The following is a 14,569-nucleotide window of genomic DNA, read 5'->3' as shown; positions in this document are numbered from 1 at the left end:
ACTCGGACTGTCTGCACTGCATCCAAGAAGAGTTCTCTCCTTTCCTCCTCTCCTCCTCCTATCTCATCTCTTCTCTCTGGTTCTCTTCTTTAATTTGACTCACTAATCTTGCCTGCATATAACACCACTGGGTTTACAGATGACCTTCGCTGAACGTTAGCTAATTTTGCCTGAAGGTTACAATCAAACATCATATATAATATGAGGGGAGCAAAGTACATTTCAGTGTGTGTGTGAGTGTGTGTGTAGCTCTCTTACCTGCCACTGACAACAAAGCAGGCCACCAGGAAGATGAGCAGTACGATGCCTCCAGTGATGGACACAGCCAGGATAGTAGACTGGTTAGGGTCTCCTATGGCCAACATGTCTGAGACAGGGAATCACAGGCAAGAGAAAGGGTTAACACATTGTGAGAAGGTGTGTCTATGTGTGCATGTGTGTGATCAGAAATACAGTGTAGACATTGTTAATGTTGTAAATGACTATTGTAGCTGGAAACGGCTGATTTTTTATGGAATATCTACATAGATATACAGAGGCCCATAATCAGCAACCATCACTCCTGTGTTCCAATGGCACGTTGTGTTAGCTAATCCAAGTTTATCATTTTAAAAGGCTAATTGATCATTCTGAGAAATTAAGGCTATTCCATGTGAGAAACTGCCAAGAAACTGAAGATCTCATACAACGCTGTGTACTACTCCCTTCACAGAACAGCGCAAACTGGCTCAAACCAGAATAGAAAGAGGTGTGGGAGGCCACGGTGCACAACTGAACAAGAGAACAAGTACATTAGAGTGTATAGTTTGAGAAACAGACATCTCACAAGTCTTCAACCGGCAGCTTCATTAAATAGTACCCACAAAACACCAGTCTCAACGTCAACAGTGAAGAGGCGACTCTGGGATACTGGACTTCTAGGCAGAGTTCCTCTGTCCAGTGTCTGTGTTCTTTTGCCCATCTTAATCTTTTCTTTTTATTGGCCAGTCTGAGATATGGCTTTTTCTTTGCAACTCTACCTAGAAGGCCAGCATCCCAGAGTCGCCCCTTCACTCTTCACTACTCTTTCTATTATGGTTACAGCCAGTTTGCGTTCTTCTGTGAAGGGAGTAGTACACAGCATTGTACGAGATCTTCAGTTTCTTGGCAATTTCTTGCATTGAATAGCCTTCATTTCTCAGAACAAGAATAGATGGACGAGTCTCAGAAGAAAGTCTTAGTTTCTGGCCATTTTGAGCCTGTAATCATACCCACAAATGCTGATGCTCCAGATACTCAACTAGTCTAAAGAAGGCCAGTTTTATTGCTTCTTTAATCAGAACAACAGTTTTCAGCTCTAATAACATAATTGCAAAAGGGTTTTCTAATGATTAATTAGCCTTTTAAAATGATAAACTTGGATTACCTAACACAACGTGCCATTGGAACACAGGAGTGATGGTTGCTGATAATGGACCTCTGTACGCCTATGTAGATATTTCATTTAAAAAAACAAACATTTACAACATTAACAATCTCTACACTGTATTTCTGATCAATTTGATGTTATTTTAATGGACAAATTAATTTTTTTTCTTTCAAAAACAAGGACATTTCTAAGTGACCCCAAACTTTTGAATGATAGTGTAACTAGGAATAAAGTGACAGATAGTTAACAGTAGCAGCAGCATATATGATGATTAAAAAAAGTTAGCACAAAAAGGGGTCAATGCAGAAAGTCCGGGTAGCCATTTGATTAACTATTTAACTAACAATTGAGCAGTCTTATGGTTTGGGGTTAGAAGCTGTTCAGCTGTTTGTTCCAGACTTGTTGCGTCCGTACCGCTTGCTGTGCAGTAGCAGAGAAAACTGTCTATGACATTGGTGGCAAAGACTCCAGCTTGTGAGTGTGTGTGCGCGCGTGCGTGTAAGAGTGTGAGAGAACGAGAAAGTAACATTGAAAGAGAATGTACTCAGCAAGCTCTTTCATGATAAAAAAACATTTTCCATTTCAATATTCCGCAAAAACAGCAACACATTTAAGTTTTCCTGCGCTGTCCAAATGGATATGTTAACATTGTACATAACAAGCCTGCTTTAAAAGTTTCTGTGAAACCACATTGATTTTTACACTGCAATAATCGGGCCATTACTCAAAACAAATACCTCATTTATCAAGTTTAGCCAAGCATGAGCAGACATGTGCATGCATTTGTGTGTGTGTGTGTGTGTGTGTGTGTGTGTGTGTGTGTGTGTGTGTGTGTGTGTGTGTGTGTGTGTGTGTGTGTGTGTGTGTGTGTGTGTATGTATATGTGTCTGTGTGTATGTGCATGGGCAGCCAGCCCATTCAGGCAAATCAATGCCTCCAGGCAGCGATAGATGGCCATTGGTCTCCTATTCCATTCCCTGGCATCAAACACACACACGAAGAAGAAAAAAAAACACACACGAAGAAGAAAAAAACACACACACACACAGGGTTGCTTTTTTAAACACTTCAGTTCACCACAGAGACTTAGTAAGTAATCAATAACATTGATCCCACTTCATAGAATTGATATTACTATTATTCAGTCAGCTCAATCTTTGGTTTTCATTTCAATAGTCATAAACCTGAACTAAACGGTTGATCAGATTCACATTTGATTTACATGATCGATATTCAGTCGAGGTGAACATAGGGCTGGCACAATAATCATACAACCATGTAACCGACAATTATGGACAATAATGGTGAAGTAAAACAATGATTTGTCTTGCATATATTTTAGGAGTTTGGGGGGTTCAACTTTAATTTACAGACATTAGTAAATATAGTTTACCCAATAGCAGTTTTTTATTTTTCCATTAAGAGGGTAAAGTTAGTAATTATTTTACTCGCAGAACGACATGTTCGGGAGGAAAAGCTTAATTTCCAAAAGATCCAAGCAGTCAAAAGCATTTGTTTTTGAGATGGAGGTGTCACCAAACCTATGTTGTATTCATTAGGTATAGTACGTCATCAGATTAAATAGACTTAGTATTGAGAATGTCGATATATGCCTTCCTCGGCACTAACAATTGATTGCCCAGCACTGGGAGCGAACTCATGATGTTTGGAGCCGTGCTGCTCAGACCACTGCGCCATCCCAGTTCACAATGCTCTAGTAAGCCATGATAATACTTGATTACACTTGATGGAATAGCGAGTTTTTAAAAATTATTATTTTGTTTTAAGCCTTCCCCAAACCATAGCCAAAACCTTAACCACTCGGTTTAAACCCTGTAACCACGCGGAATTAACCCTGTAACCACGCGGTATTACTGTGTCAAAAATAGATCATAAATACGGCGAATTTCTAAGGAAAACTATGAGATCTTGTTGCGATCATAGCAACAACAACAAAAAGTTCAACAACAATTACAATTTAAAAACCGTCGTCAATTGCATGACAATTAATTATTACCCAAAATTCCATAATCGTCACAGCCCTAGTTGAATTTGAGACAATGTCATGAGCTGGATTTTCATGTCCTTCCAATATGAGACTGAAAGACAGTAGAAAAAGGGAGGAGTAAGCAGAGCTGGGAGATATATTGTCTTTTAAGGTATGCCGTTATGGATCCACATACCGGTAAGGATATTTACAATACCGTCTATAAAGGTATTTTGGTGCACTGCTAAATAAATGAAAAGTTATATAAATTGGGCAACTTTACTGTCATCTTTGTTCTAGTTTGGTTTGTTAGAAAACAATCAGAAAGGAGAAAGCCCGTTAAAATGCTTGGGCCAAGTCAAAAGTTTGGACTCACCTACTTATTGAAGGATTTGCCTTTATTTTTACTATTTTCTACATTATAGAATAATAGTGAAGACATCAAAACCATGAAATAACACATATGGAATCATGTAGTAAACAAAAAGTGTTAAACAAATCAAAATATATTTTAGATTTTAGATTCTTCAAAGTAGCCATCCTTTGCCTATATAACAGCTTTGCACACTCTTTGCATTCCCTCAACCAGCTTCATGAGGTAGTCACCTGGAATGCAATTCAGTTAATTAACAGGTGTGCCTTGTTAAAAGTAAATTTGTGGAATTTCTTTCCTTCTTAATGTGTTTGACCCAATCAGTTGTGTTGTGACAAGGTAGGGGGGTATACAGCAGATAGCCCTATTTGGTAAAAGACCAAGTCCATATTATGAGAAGAACAGCTCAAATAAGCAAAGAAAATCAACAGTCCATTAGTCAATCTGGAAAATTTCAAGAACTTTGAAAAAACCATGAAGCTCTATGATGAAACTGGCTCCCATGAGGACCGCCACAGGAAAGGAAGACCCAGAGTTACCTCTGCTGCAGAGGATACGTTCATTAGAGTTACCAGCCTCAGAAATTGCAGCTCAAATAAATGCTTCACAGAGTTCAAGTAACAGACACATCTCAACATCAACTGTTAAAGGAGACTGCGTGAGTCAGGCCTTCATGGTCGAATTACTGCAAAGAAACCACTACTAAAGGACACCAATAATAAGAAGAGACTTGCTTGGGCCAAGAAAGACAAGCAATGGACATTAGACTGGTGGAAATATGTTGTTTAGTCTGATGAGTCCAAATTTGAGATTTTTGGTTCCAACATTAGTGTCTTTGTGAGACGCAGAGTAGGTGAACGGATGATCTCCGCTTGTGTGGTTCCCACCGTAAAGCATGGAGGAGGAGGTGTGGGGGTGCTTTGCTGGTGAAACCGTCTATGATTTATTTGGAATTCAAGGCACACTTAACCAGCATCGCTACCTACCACAGCATTCTGCAGTGATACACCATCACATCTGGTTTGTGCTTAGTGGGACTATCATTTGTTTTTCAACAGGACAATGACCCAACACACCTCCAGGCTGTGTAAGGGCTATTTGACCAAGAAGGAGAGTGATGGAGTGCTGCATCAGATGACTTGGCCTCCACAATCACCCGACCTCAACCCAATTGAGATGGTTTGGGATAAGTTGGACCGCAGAGTGAAGGAAAAGCAGTCAACAAGTGCTCAGCATATGTGGGATCTCCTTCAAGACTGTTGGAAAAGCATTCCAGGTGAAGCTGGTTGAGAGAATGTCAAGCGTGTGCAAAGCTGTCATCAAGGCAAAGAGTTTGAAAAATCTAAAATCTAAAAAAGATTTTGATTTGTTTAACACTTTTTTGGTTACTACATGATTCCATATGTGTTATTTCATAGTTTTGATATCTTCACTATTATTAGATGGAGAAAATAGTAAAAATAAAGAAAAACCCGTGAATGAGGTGTGTCCAAACTTTTACCTGGTACTGTATTTAGAAACTTGTATCATTCAGAAACCATGAAATACCGTCAAAAATAAGACAAATAATGTGCTAAGATATTTTGTCCATATCGCCCAGCCCAAGGACTGCCCTAATGGAGGTGAAGAGGTAGAGGTGAGATAGAGCAGAGGTCAAAGAAGAGAGGAGAGAAGGAAGATGAAGATAGTCAAAAAGAGGATGATAGGTGGAGACAGAGAAAAATAAAAAGACACAGCAGAGAGAGAGGAAGAGAAAGAGACCTTCGTGGCTGGTCTCCAGTTCTATCTCTCCTCCGTAGTTGCCGTATCCCCCGTCGGTTCTAGCTCGGACACGGAACACATATGTAGTACCAGGCTTTAGACCGTCTACAGTCATCACATTGGACCTGGTCTTTAGGACTGTGTAGTTCTGCTCTCTCTGGTTCTAATTGGAGAGGAAGAGAGAGAGACAGATGGAGAGAGATAGATGGAGAAAGAGAGATAAATGAGAGAGAGAGATGTTAAGTGTGTTTGTGTCAGTGAGAAACCTTGCAGTGCCTATGATACCTTCTCTAATGAGAGGAGCTCCACTACACTGATTAACACTGTTACTGCGGAATATTATCACTGATCCCTGCCAATAACACACACACACACACACACACACACACACACACACACACACACACACACACACACACACACACACACATACACACACACACACACACACACACACACTCCTCTCTTCTCTCGTTCTCTTCATTCACGTTCCTGTTTTATTTAGCTTGCCTGGTGCACTTGGTGGACATAAAGTTCCCTTTCGGAGCCATTCAATGTGCAGAGTGAGCTAAATCAAGTGCACTCCTGTGCTTATCAGATCCATTGAACACTGGCTAGAGAGTCCACACTGGGATTTTTAGGTCTGAGTCTGACATTAAGTAAGAAGAGAAGAGAGGGATGAGAAGAGAAGAGAAGGAGATAGAAATGGGGGTGTGTATGTGACTCACCTTCTCATAATAAATGACTTCATACTCCACTATGGCTCCATTGGGTCTGTCAGGGCCCTGCCACGCCAGAGTGATACTGTCCTTACTCCTCCTCTCCTTCAGGACCACACTCACTACAGACAGAAACAGACAGACAGAGAGAGAGAGATATAGGTTAACCACACTCACTACAGAGAGAAACAGATATAGGTTAACCACACTCACTACAGAGAGAAACAGACAGACAGAGAGAGAGAGATATAGGTTAACCACACTCACTACAGAGAGAAACAGACAGACAGAGATATAGGTTAACCACACTCACTACAGAGAGAAACAGACAGACAGAGAGAGAGAGATATAGGTTAACCACACTCACTACAGAGAGAAACAGACAGACAGAGAGAGAGAGATATAGGTTAACCACACTCACTACAGAGAGAAACAGACAGACAGAGAGAGAGAGATATAGGTTAACCACACTCACTACAGAGAGAAACAGACAGACAGAGAGAGAGAGATATAGGTTAACCACACTCACTACAGAGAGAAACAGACAGACAGAGATATAGGTTAACCACACTCACTACAGAGAGAAACAGACAGACAGACAGAGATATAGGTTAACCACACTCACTACAGAGAGAAACAGACAGACAGAGAGAGAGAGATATAGGTTAACCACACTCACTACAGAGAGAAACAGACAGACAGAGATATAGGTTAACCACACTCACTACAGAAACAGACAGACAGATTTTTTAAAACTTTTTAGTCATTTAGCAGACGCTCTTATCCAGAGCAACTTACAGTAGTGAATGCATACATTTCATTAAAAAAATATATTCCGTACTGGTCCCCCGTGGGAATCGAACCCACAACCCTGGCGTTGCAAACACCATGCTCTACAAACTGAGCCACGCGGGACCATAAGATATAGGTTTACCACACTCACTACAGAGAGAGAGAAACAGACAGACAGACAGACAGACAGACAGACAGACAGACAGACAGACAGACAGACAGACAGACAGACAGACAGACAGACAGACAGACAGACAGACAGACAGACAGACAGACAGACAGACAGACAGACAGACAGACAGACACAGAGATATAGGTTAACCACACTCACGACAGACAGACAGACAGACAGACAGACAAAGATATAGGTTAACCACACTCCCTACAGAGAGAGAAAAACAGACAGACAGAGTTACAGACAGATATATAGGTTAACCACACTCACTATAGAGAGAGAGAGATAGATGGAGGAAGGGGGAGAGTGGAATTTAGGGGGAGAGAAAGGAAGAAAGACTACCAGGAGAAAAGGAGAGAGATAGTGGGGGAGGAAATAGAAAGAACGAATGAGGGAAGAGAGAGACAGCAGGGGAGGAAGAGAGTGAGGAAGAGAGATTTATAGATTGATTACCACTGTGCTATAATGACAGTTCTCTGCAGTGTATAACTTAGCTAATGAAAGAACAAAGAGGGGGTCACATACTGTATGTGCACATGTGTATGTAATGACTTTGTGTGTCTGTATCTGTGCATGCGTGTGTGTGCACGTGTGTGTGTGCTGAGTAAGCCGATGGGTGTCTGAGGGGTTTCGTGGTGCACATCGCTATCTCTTCACTTTCACCCCCTCATCACAGAGTGCTCGGTGGGCACAGGTAGGAATGTGTTTGTGTGTGTGTGTGTGTGTGACATGTGGAGCGGAGCAGAGTGTGTGACAGCAGGGGAGACATGTGGGACTGTTAACGAGGTTAATGTCCTCTCCTCCTCTCATCGCCCCTCACCTCCTCTCCCACTCCTCTCCTCCTCTCATCACCCCTCACCTCCTCTCCCACTCCTCTCCTCCTCTCATCGCCCCTCACCTCCTCTCCCAATCCTCACCCCCACTCCCACTCCTCTCCTCCTCTCCCAATCCTCTTCTCTCATTCCCCCTCACCTCCTCTCCCACTCCTCTCGTCCTCTCCTCTCCTCCTCTCATCGCCCCTCTCCTCCTCTCCCAATCATCTTCTCTCATTCCCCCTCACCTCCTCTCCCACTCCTCTCGTCCTCTCCCACTCCTCTCCTCCTCTCATCGCCCCTCACCTCCTCTCCTTCTCTCCTCCTCTCATCACCCCTCTCCTCCTCTCCCACTCCTTTCCTTCTCTCCTCCTCTCATCACCCCTCACCTCCTCTCCCACTCATCTCCTCCTCTCATCGCCTCTCTCCTCCTCTCCCACTCCTCTCCTTCTCTCCTCCTCTCATCACCCCTCTCCTCCTCTCCCACTCCTTTCCTTCTCTCCTCCTCTCATCACCCCCTCTCCCAATCCTCTCCTCTCCTCCTCTCATCACCCCTTACTGACACATCCCCCATTACTTACCATCACACTCCACGCCCCCCTCAACCTGTCCTACACACACACACACACACACACACACACACACACACACACACACACACACACACACACACACACACACACACACACACACACACACACACACACACACACACACACACACACACACACACACACACACACTCATTCCATGTATGTGGCTAGATCCAATGAGCAGCAAATGTAAACAAGTAGTGATTGAGAGTCTTCAGCAGAGCCTGATAAGCCTGATGCATAGCCATGAGCCCTGTGTGAGGCCACAGTGGAGAGTGTGTGCATGTGTGTGTTAGACAGTAGTCCAGTGAACATTACTGAGTGGCATTGACTGCTTCAACACTGAGGCTGCAATGTGTGTGTGTCTATATGTGAGCCTATGCATATATGTATGGCTGTGAGTTCCTACCTGTCTGGCTGGTGGTGACATTAACTATCACAGCTCCTCTGGGTGTAGGACTCAGGTCAGAAACTCCATTCAGGCTCTCAATGGTGAAGCTGTAATTGCTGTGTGGCTGCAGGTCAGTGACCATCACCATAGCCACAGAGAGACCAAACTGCCTCGGCACAAAATGGACGCTGCTACCGCAGGGCGTGCACTTCCTGCCGTCGCCGGAGCACTTCCTGCAGTGGAGGCTGTAGGTGATGTCACCTCGGCCTCCCATGTCAAGAGGGGGACTCCATTCTAGTGTGACACACGTCTCGTTGACAGTGGAGATGGGGTTCTCTGGAGCAGAACAGGGACCTGAGGAGGAGAGAGGGGCGAGATGGTGAGTGTGTGTGTGTCTATGGTGTGTCTATGGTGTGCGTATGTGTGTGTATGCGTGTGCATGTGTGTGCATGCGTATATGCATATGTGTCCTCGTGTGTGCTGAGATGATGAATGGTGGTTCAGGCTCTGAGCTGATGACATCTCATCAACAGCAGGAGGAGTAGTGAGGCCCAGGGGGCCTGTAAAGCCTGGGCCTTTCCTGATCAGGCTGCCCAGTGGCAGGCCTCTGTAAAGGGCAGCTGGTTAGGGCCAGGGAAATAGAGGCTGTCTATCTGATGACAGCAGATGATGTGTGACAGGCAGCCTAATGTATGCCCCTTTCTCTGTTGTCCTCTCCCTTCCCCCTCACATCCTCTCCTCTCTCCCCTATCTTCCTCTCCCTTCCCCCTCACATCCTCTCCTCTCTCCCCTATCTTCCTCTCCCTTCCCCCTCACATCCTCTCCTCCTCTCCCTTCTCCCTCATATCCTCTCCTCTCTCTCTCACTTCCCCCTCACATCCTCTCCTCTCTCCCCTATCCTCCTCTCCCTTCCCCCTCTCCCCTATCTTCCTCTCCCTGCCCCCTCACATCCTCTCCTCTCTCTCTCACTTCCCCCTCACATCCTCTCCTCTCTCCCCTATCCTCCTATCCCTTCCCCCTCACATCCTATCCTCCTCTCCCTTCCCCCTCGCATTCTCTCCTCTCCCCTATCCTCCTCTCCCTTCTTCGTGTTCTCCTCTACTGATCTCAGCTCTTCCGTATTGTAATTTACACTCCTCTCTCACCCCTATTTCACCCCCGTTCCACCTCTTTCTAACACCTCTCCTCTCCCACATCCTGACCTATCCTCACCTTTCAACCCACCCAAACAAGCTCATCTCCTCATCACCTCCTTCTCAGAGAGAGAGAGACAGAGATTATAGCATGTGGAAAAGAGTGATGGAGAGATTATAGCATGTAGAAAGAGAATGATGGAGGGACAGAGAGATTATAGCATGTAGAAAGAGAGTGATGGAGAGAGAGATTATAGCATGTAGAAAGAGAGTGATGGAGAGACAGAGAGATTATAGCATGTAGAAAGAGCGCGATGGAGAGACAGAGAGATTATAGCATGTGGAAAGAGAGTGATGGAGAGACAGAGAGATTATAGCATGTAGAAAGAGAGTGATGGAGAGACAGAGAGATTATAGCATGTAGAAAGAGAGTGATGGAGAGACAGAGAGATTATAGCATGTAGAAAGAGAGTGATGGAGAGACAGAGAGATTATAGCATGTAGAAAGAGAGTGATGGAGAGACAGAGAGATTATAGCATGTAGAAAGAGAGTGATGGAGAGACAGAAGATCGAGTGAGCGACAGACATATGTACCTGTGTGTGTGTGTGTGTGTGTGTGTGTGTGTGTGTGTGTGTGTGTGTGTGTGTGTGTGTGTGTGTGTGGCGAGGTGACATCTGCAGAAGTCGTTTCTCATTTCCAGCTGATATCCCCTGTCACATCACACCTGCTGCAACGATGTATGGGATTGATCTGGGTTTGACTCCAACACGTGTGTGTGCCTCATACTCTCTTCCTCTCTCTCTCTACCCCTCTCTACAATCGTCTCTCTACCCCCTCTACAATCCTCTCTCTCTACCCCCTCTACAATCCTCTCTCTCTCTCTCTACCCCCTCTACAATCCTCTCTCTCTCTCTACCCCTCTCTGCAATCGTCTCTCTACCCCCTCTACAATCCTTTCTCTCTACCCCCTCTTACAATCCTCTCTCTCTCCCTCCATCCGCCTCTCTCTTCTTCTCTTCTCCCTCCCTCTCTATCTCCCTCCCTCCCTCTCTATCTCTCTCTCTCTCTCTCTCTCTCTCTCCCCCTCTCCCGCTCTCCCTCTCGCTCCCTCTCTTTTTCTTGCTCTCTCTGTAGGAGATCAGGATGTGGTTTGTGGTTGGTGCCCCTCGATGCCCGGTATCTCTGGTAGACTCAGACAGAAAGATATAGAAACAGACTCTCTACAGGAGCATCACTAAATATCAGAGAGTATCACTGAATCATGGTATCAGTGTCATCTGATAGAGTCAGGCTGTATCACAACCGGCCATGATTGGGAGTCCCATTGGGCGGCGCACAATAAGCCCAGCGTCGTCTGGGTTAGGGTTTGCCCGGGTAGGCCATCATTGTAAATAAGAATTTGTTCTTAACTGACTTGCCTAGTTAAATAAAGGTGAATTAAATAAGTAAAAATAAAATTGACGTACAAGGACGATGCACACAAGTTGGTGGCAGAACAAGGGGGAGTTCTTACAGAACTCCAGCAAAAAAAGCCTCTTTTTACATGTTGCTTATGAGTGCACTTCACACTACTTTTGGATTATAATTAGATTTTAAGGCTCGTGTGACTGTCCTGTTTAATATGTTTGTGTCATCATTGAAAATCAGCTGCATTAAAAATAAAAAAACACTTAAAAATCAACCAGTAAAAAGGCTCTTTGATGGCTTTTGATACAGCCTATATCAATGAGTGTTAGCATTCAGCTAAGAACTGCTGCATCCAAAATAGTTATTTTGCAATCATTATAACCAAATATAATCTTAGCGACTGTTCAAGCAAGAATCAAAACATCATTGTAAGCATATGAGAAGCATATGTAAGCACTCAAAGCTATGATGCGGGCGTGCCCCAAGGGTTAATACTGAGGCCCCTCTTGTTCAGCCTGTACATTAACCTGTTATGGCTAGGGGGCAGTATTTTCACGGCTGGATAAAAAACGTACCCGATTTAATCTGATTATTAGTCCTGCCCAGTAACTAGAATATGCATATACTTATTATATATGGATAGAAAACACTCCAAAGTTTCTAAAACTGTTTGAATGGTGTCTGTGAGTATAACAGAACTCATTTGGCAGGCCAAAACGTGAGAAGAGTCTGTACAGGACGTACCCTGTCTGACCATTTCTTGAACTTCTTTGCCATCTCTATCCATTACAAAGGATCTCTGCTCTAACGTGACACTTCCTACGTCTTCCATAGGCTCTCAGAGCCCGGGAAAAACCTGAATGTCGTCATTCCAGCCCCAGGCTGAAACACATTATCGCCTTTCTCAAGTGGCCGATCAAGGGACTGTGGGCTTAGGCGCGTGCACTGGCCGCCCCCGTCTTTGTGTTTTTCCCTCTGTTTACCGAAAAGGAGATTCCCGGTCGGAATATTATCGCTTTTTTACGAGATAAATTGCATAAAAATTCATTTTAAACAGCGGTTCACATGCTTCGAAGTACGGTAATGGAATATTTAGAATTTTTTTGTCACGAAATGCGCCATGCGCACGACCCTGATATACCATTTCGGATAGTTTCTGGAACGCACGAACAAAACGCCGCTATTCGGATATAACGATGGATTATTTTGGACCAAACCAACATTTGTTATTGAAGTAGCAGTCCTGGGAGTGCATTCTGACGAAGACAACAAAAGGTAATCAAACTTTTTTAATAGTAAATCTGATTTTGGTGAAGGCTAAGTGAAGGCTAAACTTGCCGGGTGTCTAAATAGCTAGCCCGTGATGGCTGGGCTATGTACTTAGAATATTGCAAAATGTGCTTTCACCAAAAAAGCTATTTTAAAATCGGACATATCGAGTGCATAGAGGAGTTCTGTATCTATAATTCTTAAAATAATTGTTATGCTTTTTGTGAACGTTTATCGTGAGTGATTTAGTAAATTGTTAGTAAATTCCCCGGAAGTTTGCGGGGGGTATGCTAGTTCTGAACGTCACATGCTAATGTAAAAAGCTGTTTTTTGATATAAATATGAACTTGATTGAACAAAACATGCATGTATTGTATAACATAATGTCCTAGGTGTGTCATCTGATGAAGATCATCAAAGGTTAGTGCTGCATTTAGCTGTGGTTTGGGTTTATGTGACATTATATGCTAGCTTGAAAAATGGGTGTCTGATTATTTCTGGCTGGGTACTCTGCTGACATAATCTAACGTTTTGCTTTCGCTGTAAAGCCTTTTTGAAATCGGACAGTGTGGTTAGATTAACGAGAGTCTTGTCTTTAAAATGCTGTGAAATAGTCATATGTTTGAAAAATTGAAGTTTTCGGATTTCAGAGGAATTTGTATTTCGCGCCACGCCCATCATTGGATATTGGAGCAGGTGTTCCGCTAGCAGAACGTCTAGATGTAAGAGGTTAATGATCTGCCTTCTGTCTGTACTGGGTCTGAAGTTCAAATGTATGCAGATGATACAGTGAAATATGTGCATGCAAAGAGCAAACAACAAGCTGCACAAGAACTCACTACTTTAATGGTCCAGGTTACAAAGTGGCTCAGTGACTCATGTTTGCACCTCAATGTGTAAAAAACTGTCTGCATGTTCTTCACAAAGAGGGCAACTGATGCTACTTAACCAGATGTCTATGTGTCAGAGGAGAAGCTCCACGTGGTATCTGATTTTAAGTACCTTGGCATCATACTTGATTCTAACCTCTCTTTTAAAAAGCAGGTGAAAAAGGTCATTCTAATAAGCAAATTCAACCTAGCTAATTTCCAATTTTACGAAATTGTTTGACTACAAAGGTAGCAAAACTGTACTTCAAATCTATAATACTCCTCCACTTAACATACTGCTTGACTAGTTGGGCCCAAGCTTGCTGTACAACATTAAAACCCATTCAGTCTGTCTACAAACAGGCTCTCAAAGTGCTTGATAGGAAGCCCAATAGCCATCATCACTGTTACATCGTCAGAAAGCATGAGCTCCTGAGTTGGAAAAATCTTGTGCAATACACCGACGCAAGTCTTGTATTCAAGATCTTAAATGGCCTGGCTCCCCCTCCACTCAGTACTTTTGTTAAACAGAAAACCCAAACATATGGCAGCAGATCCACAAGGTCTGCCATGAAAGGTGACTGTATAGTTCCCTTAAGGAAAAGCACATTTAGTCAATCTGCTTTCTCTGTGAGAGCTTCCCATGTTTGGAATACACTGCCATCAGACACATAACTGCACCACCTATTACACTTACACAAAAAAAAACATGAAGACATGGCTAAAGGCCAATCAGATTTGTGAACATAATCCCTAGCTGTGTATTGTCGCTTTCCATGTTGTCTGTAGCTTGTGAGGTGTGGAAACACTTTGTTGCTTTTATGGATTTTGTCTTGTTGCTTTTTGTGCTATGTTGCTCTGTCTGCATGCTACGTCTT

At 43.5% G+C, this 14,569-nt stretch overlaps 1 protein-coding gene across 4 annotated transcripts in view; it reads right to left on the bottom strand.

Annotated features, from left to right (window-relative positions):
• The window catches only part of LOC106569453 (ephrin type-A receptor 3-like), a 236,274-nt gene that overhangs the window by 71,200 nt on the left and 150,505 nt on the right, over positions 1-14,569 (bottom strand). For all 4 annotated transcript variants that reach the window (XM_082960964.1, XM_082960963.1, XM_045694301.2 and 1 more), the window contains exons 7-10: positions 9,030-9,365; positions 6,258-6,370; positions 5,530-5,692; positions 259-367 (exon numbers count right to left, since the gene is read on the bottom strand). In XM_082960964.1, the coding sequence (XP_082817090.1) occupies positions 259-367; positions 5,530-5,692; positions 6,258-6,370; positions 9,030-9,365 (721 nt within the window). The remainder of the gene's footprint in view (positions 1-258; positions 368-5,529; positions 5,693-6,257; positions 6,371-9,029; positions 9,366-14,569) is intronic.

This window comes from Salmo salar, chromosome 14 (assembly GCF_965601325.2).
Source record: "Salmo salar chromosome 14, fSalSal1, whole genome shotgun sequence".
NCBI lineage: Eukaryota > Metazoa > Chordata > Actinopteri > Salmoniformes > Salmonidae > Salmo > Salmo salar.
The sequence above is the reverse complement of the archived record's forward strand: the minus strand, read 5'-3'. Positions and strand labels throughout refer to the sequence as shown.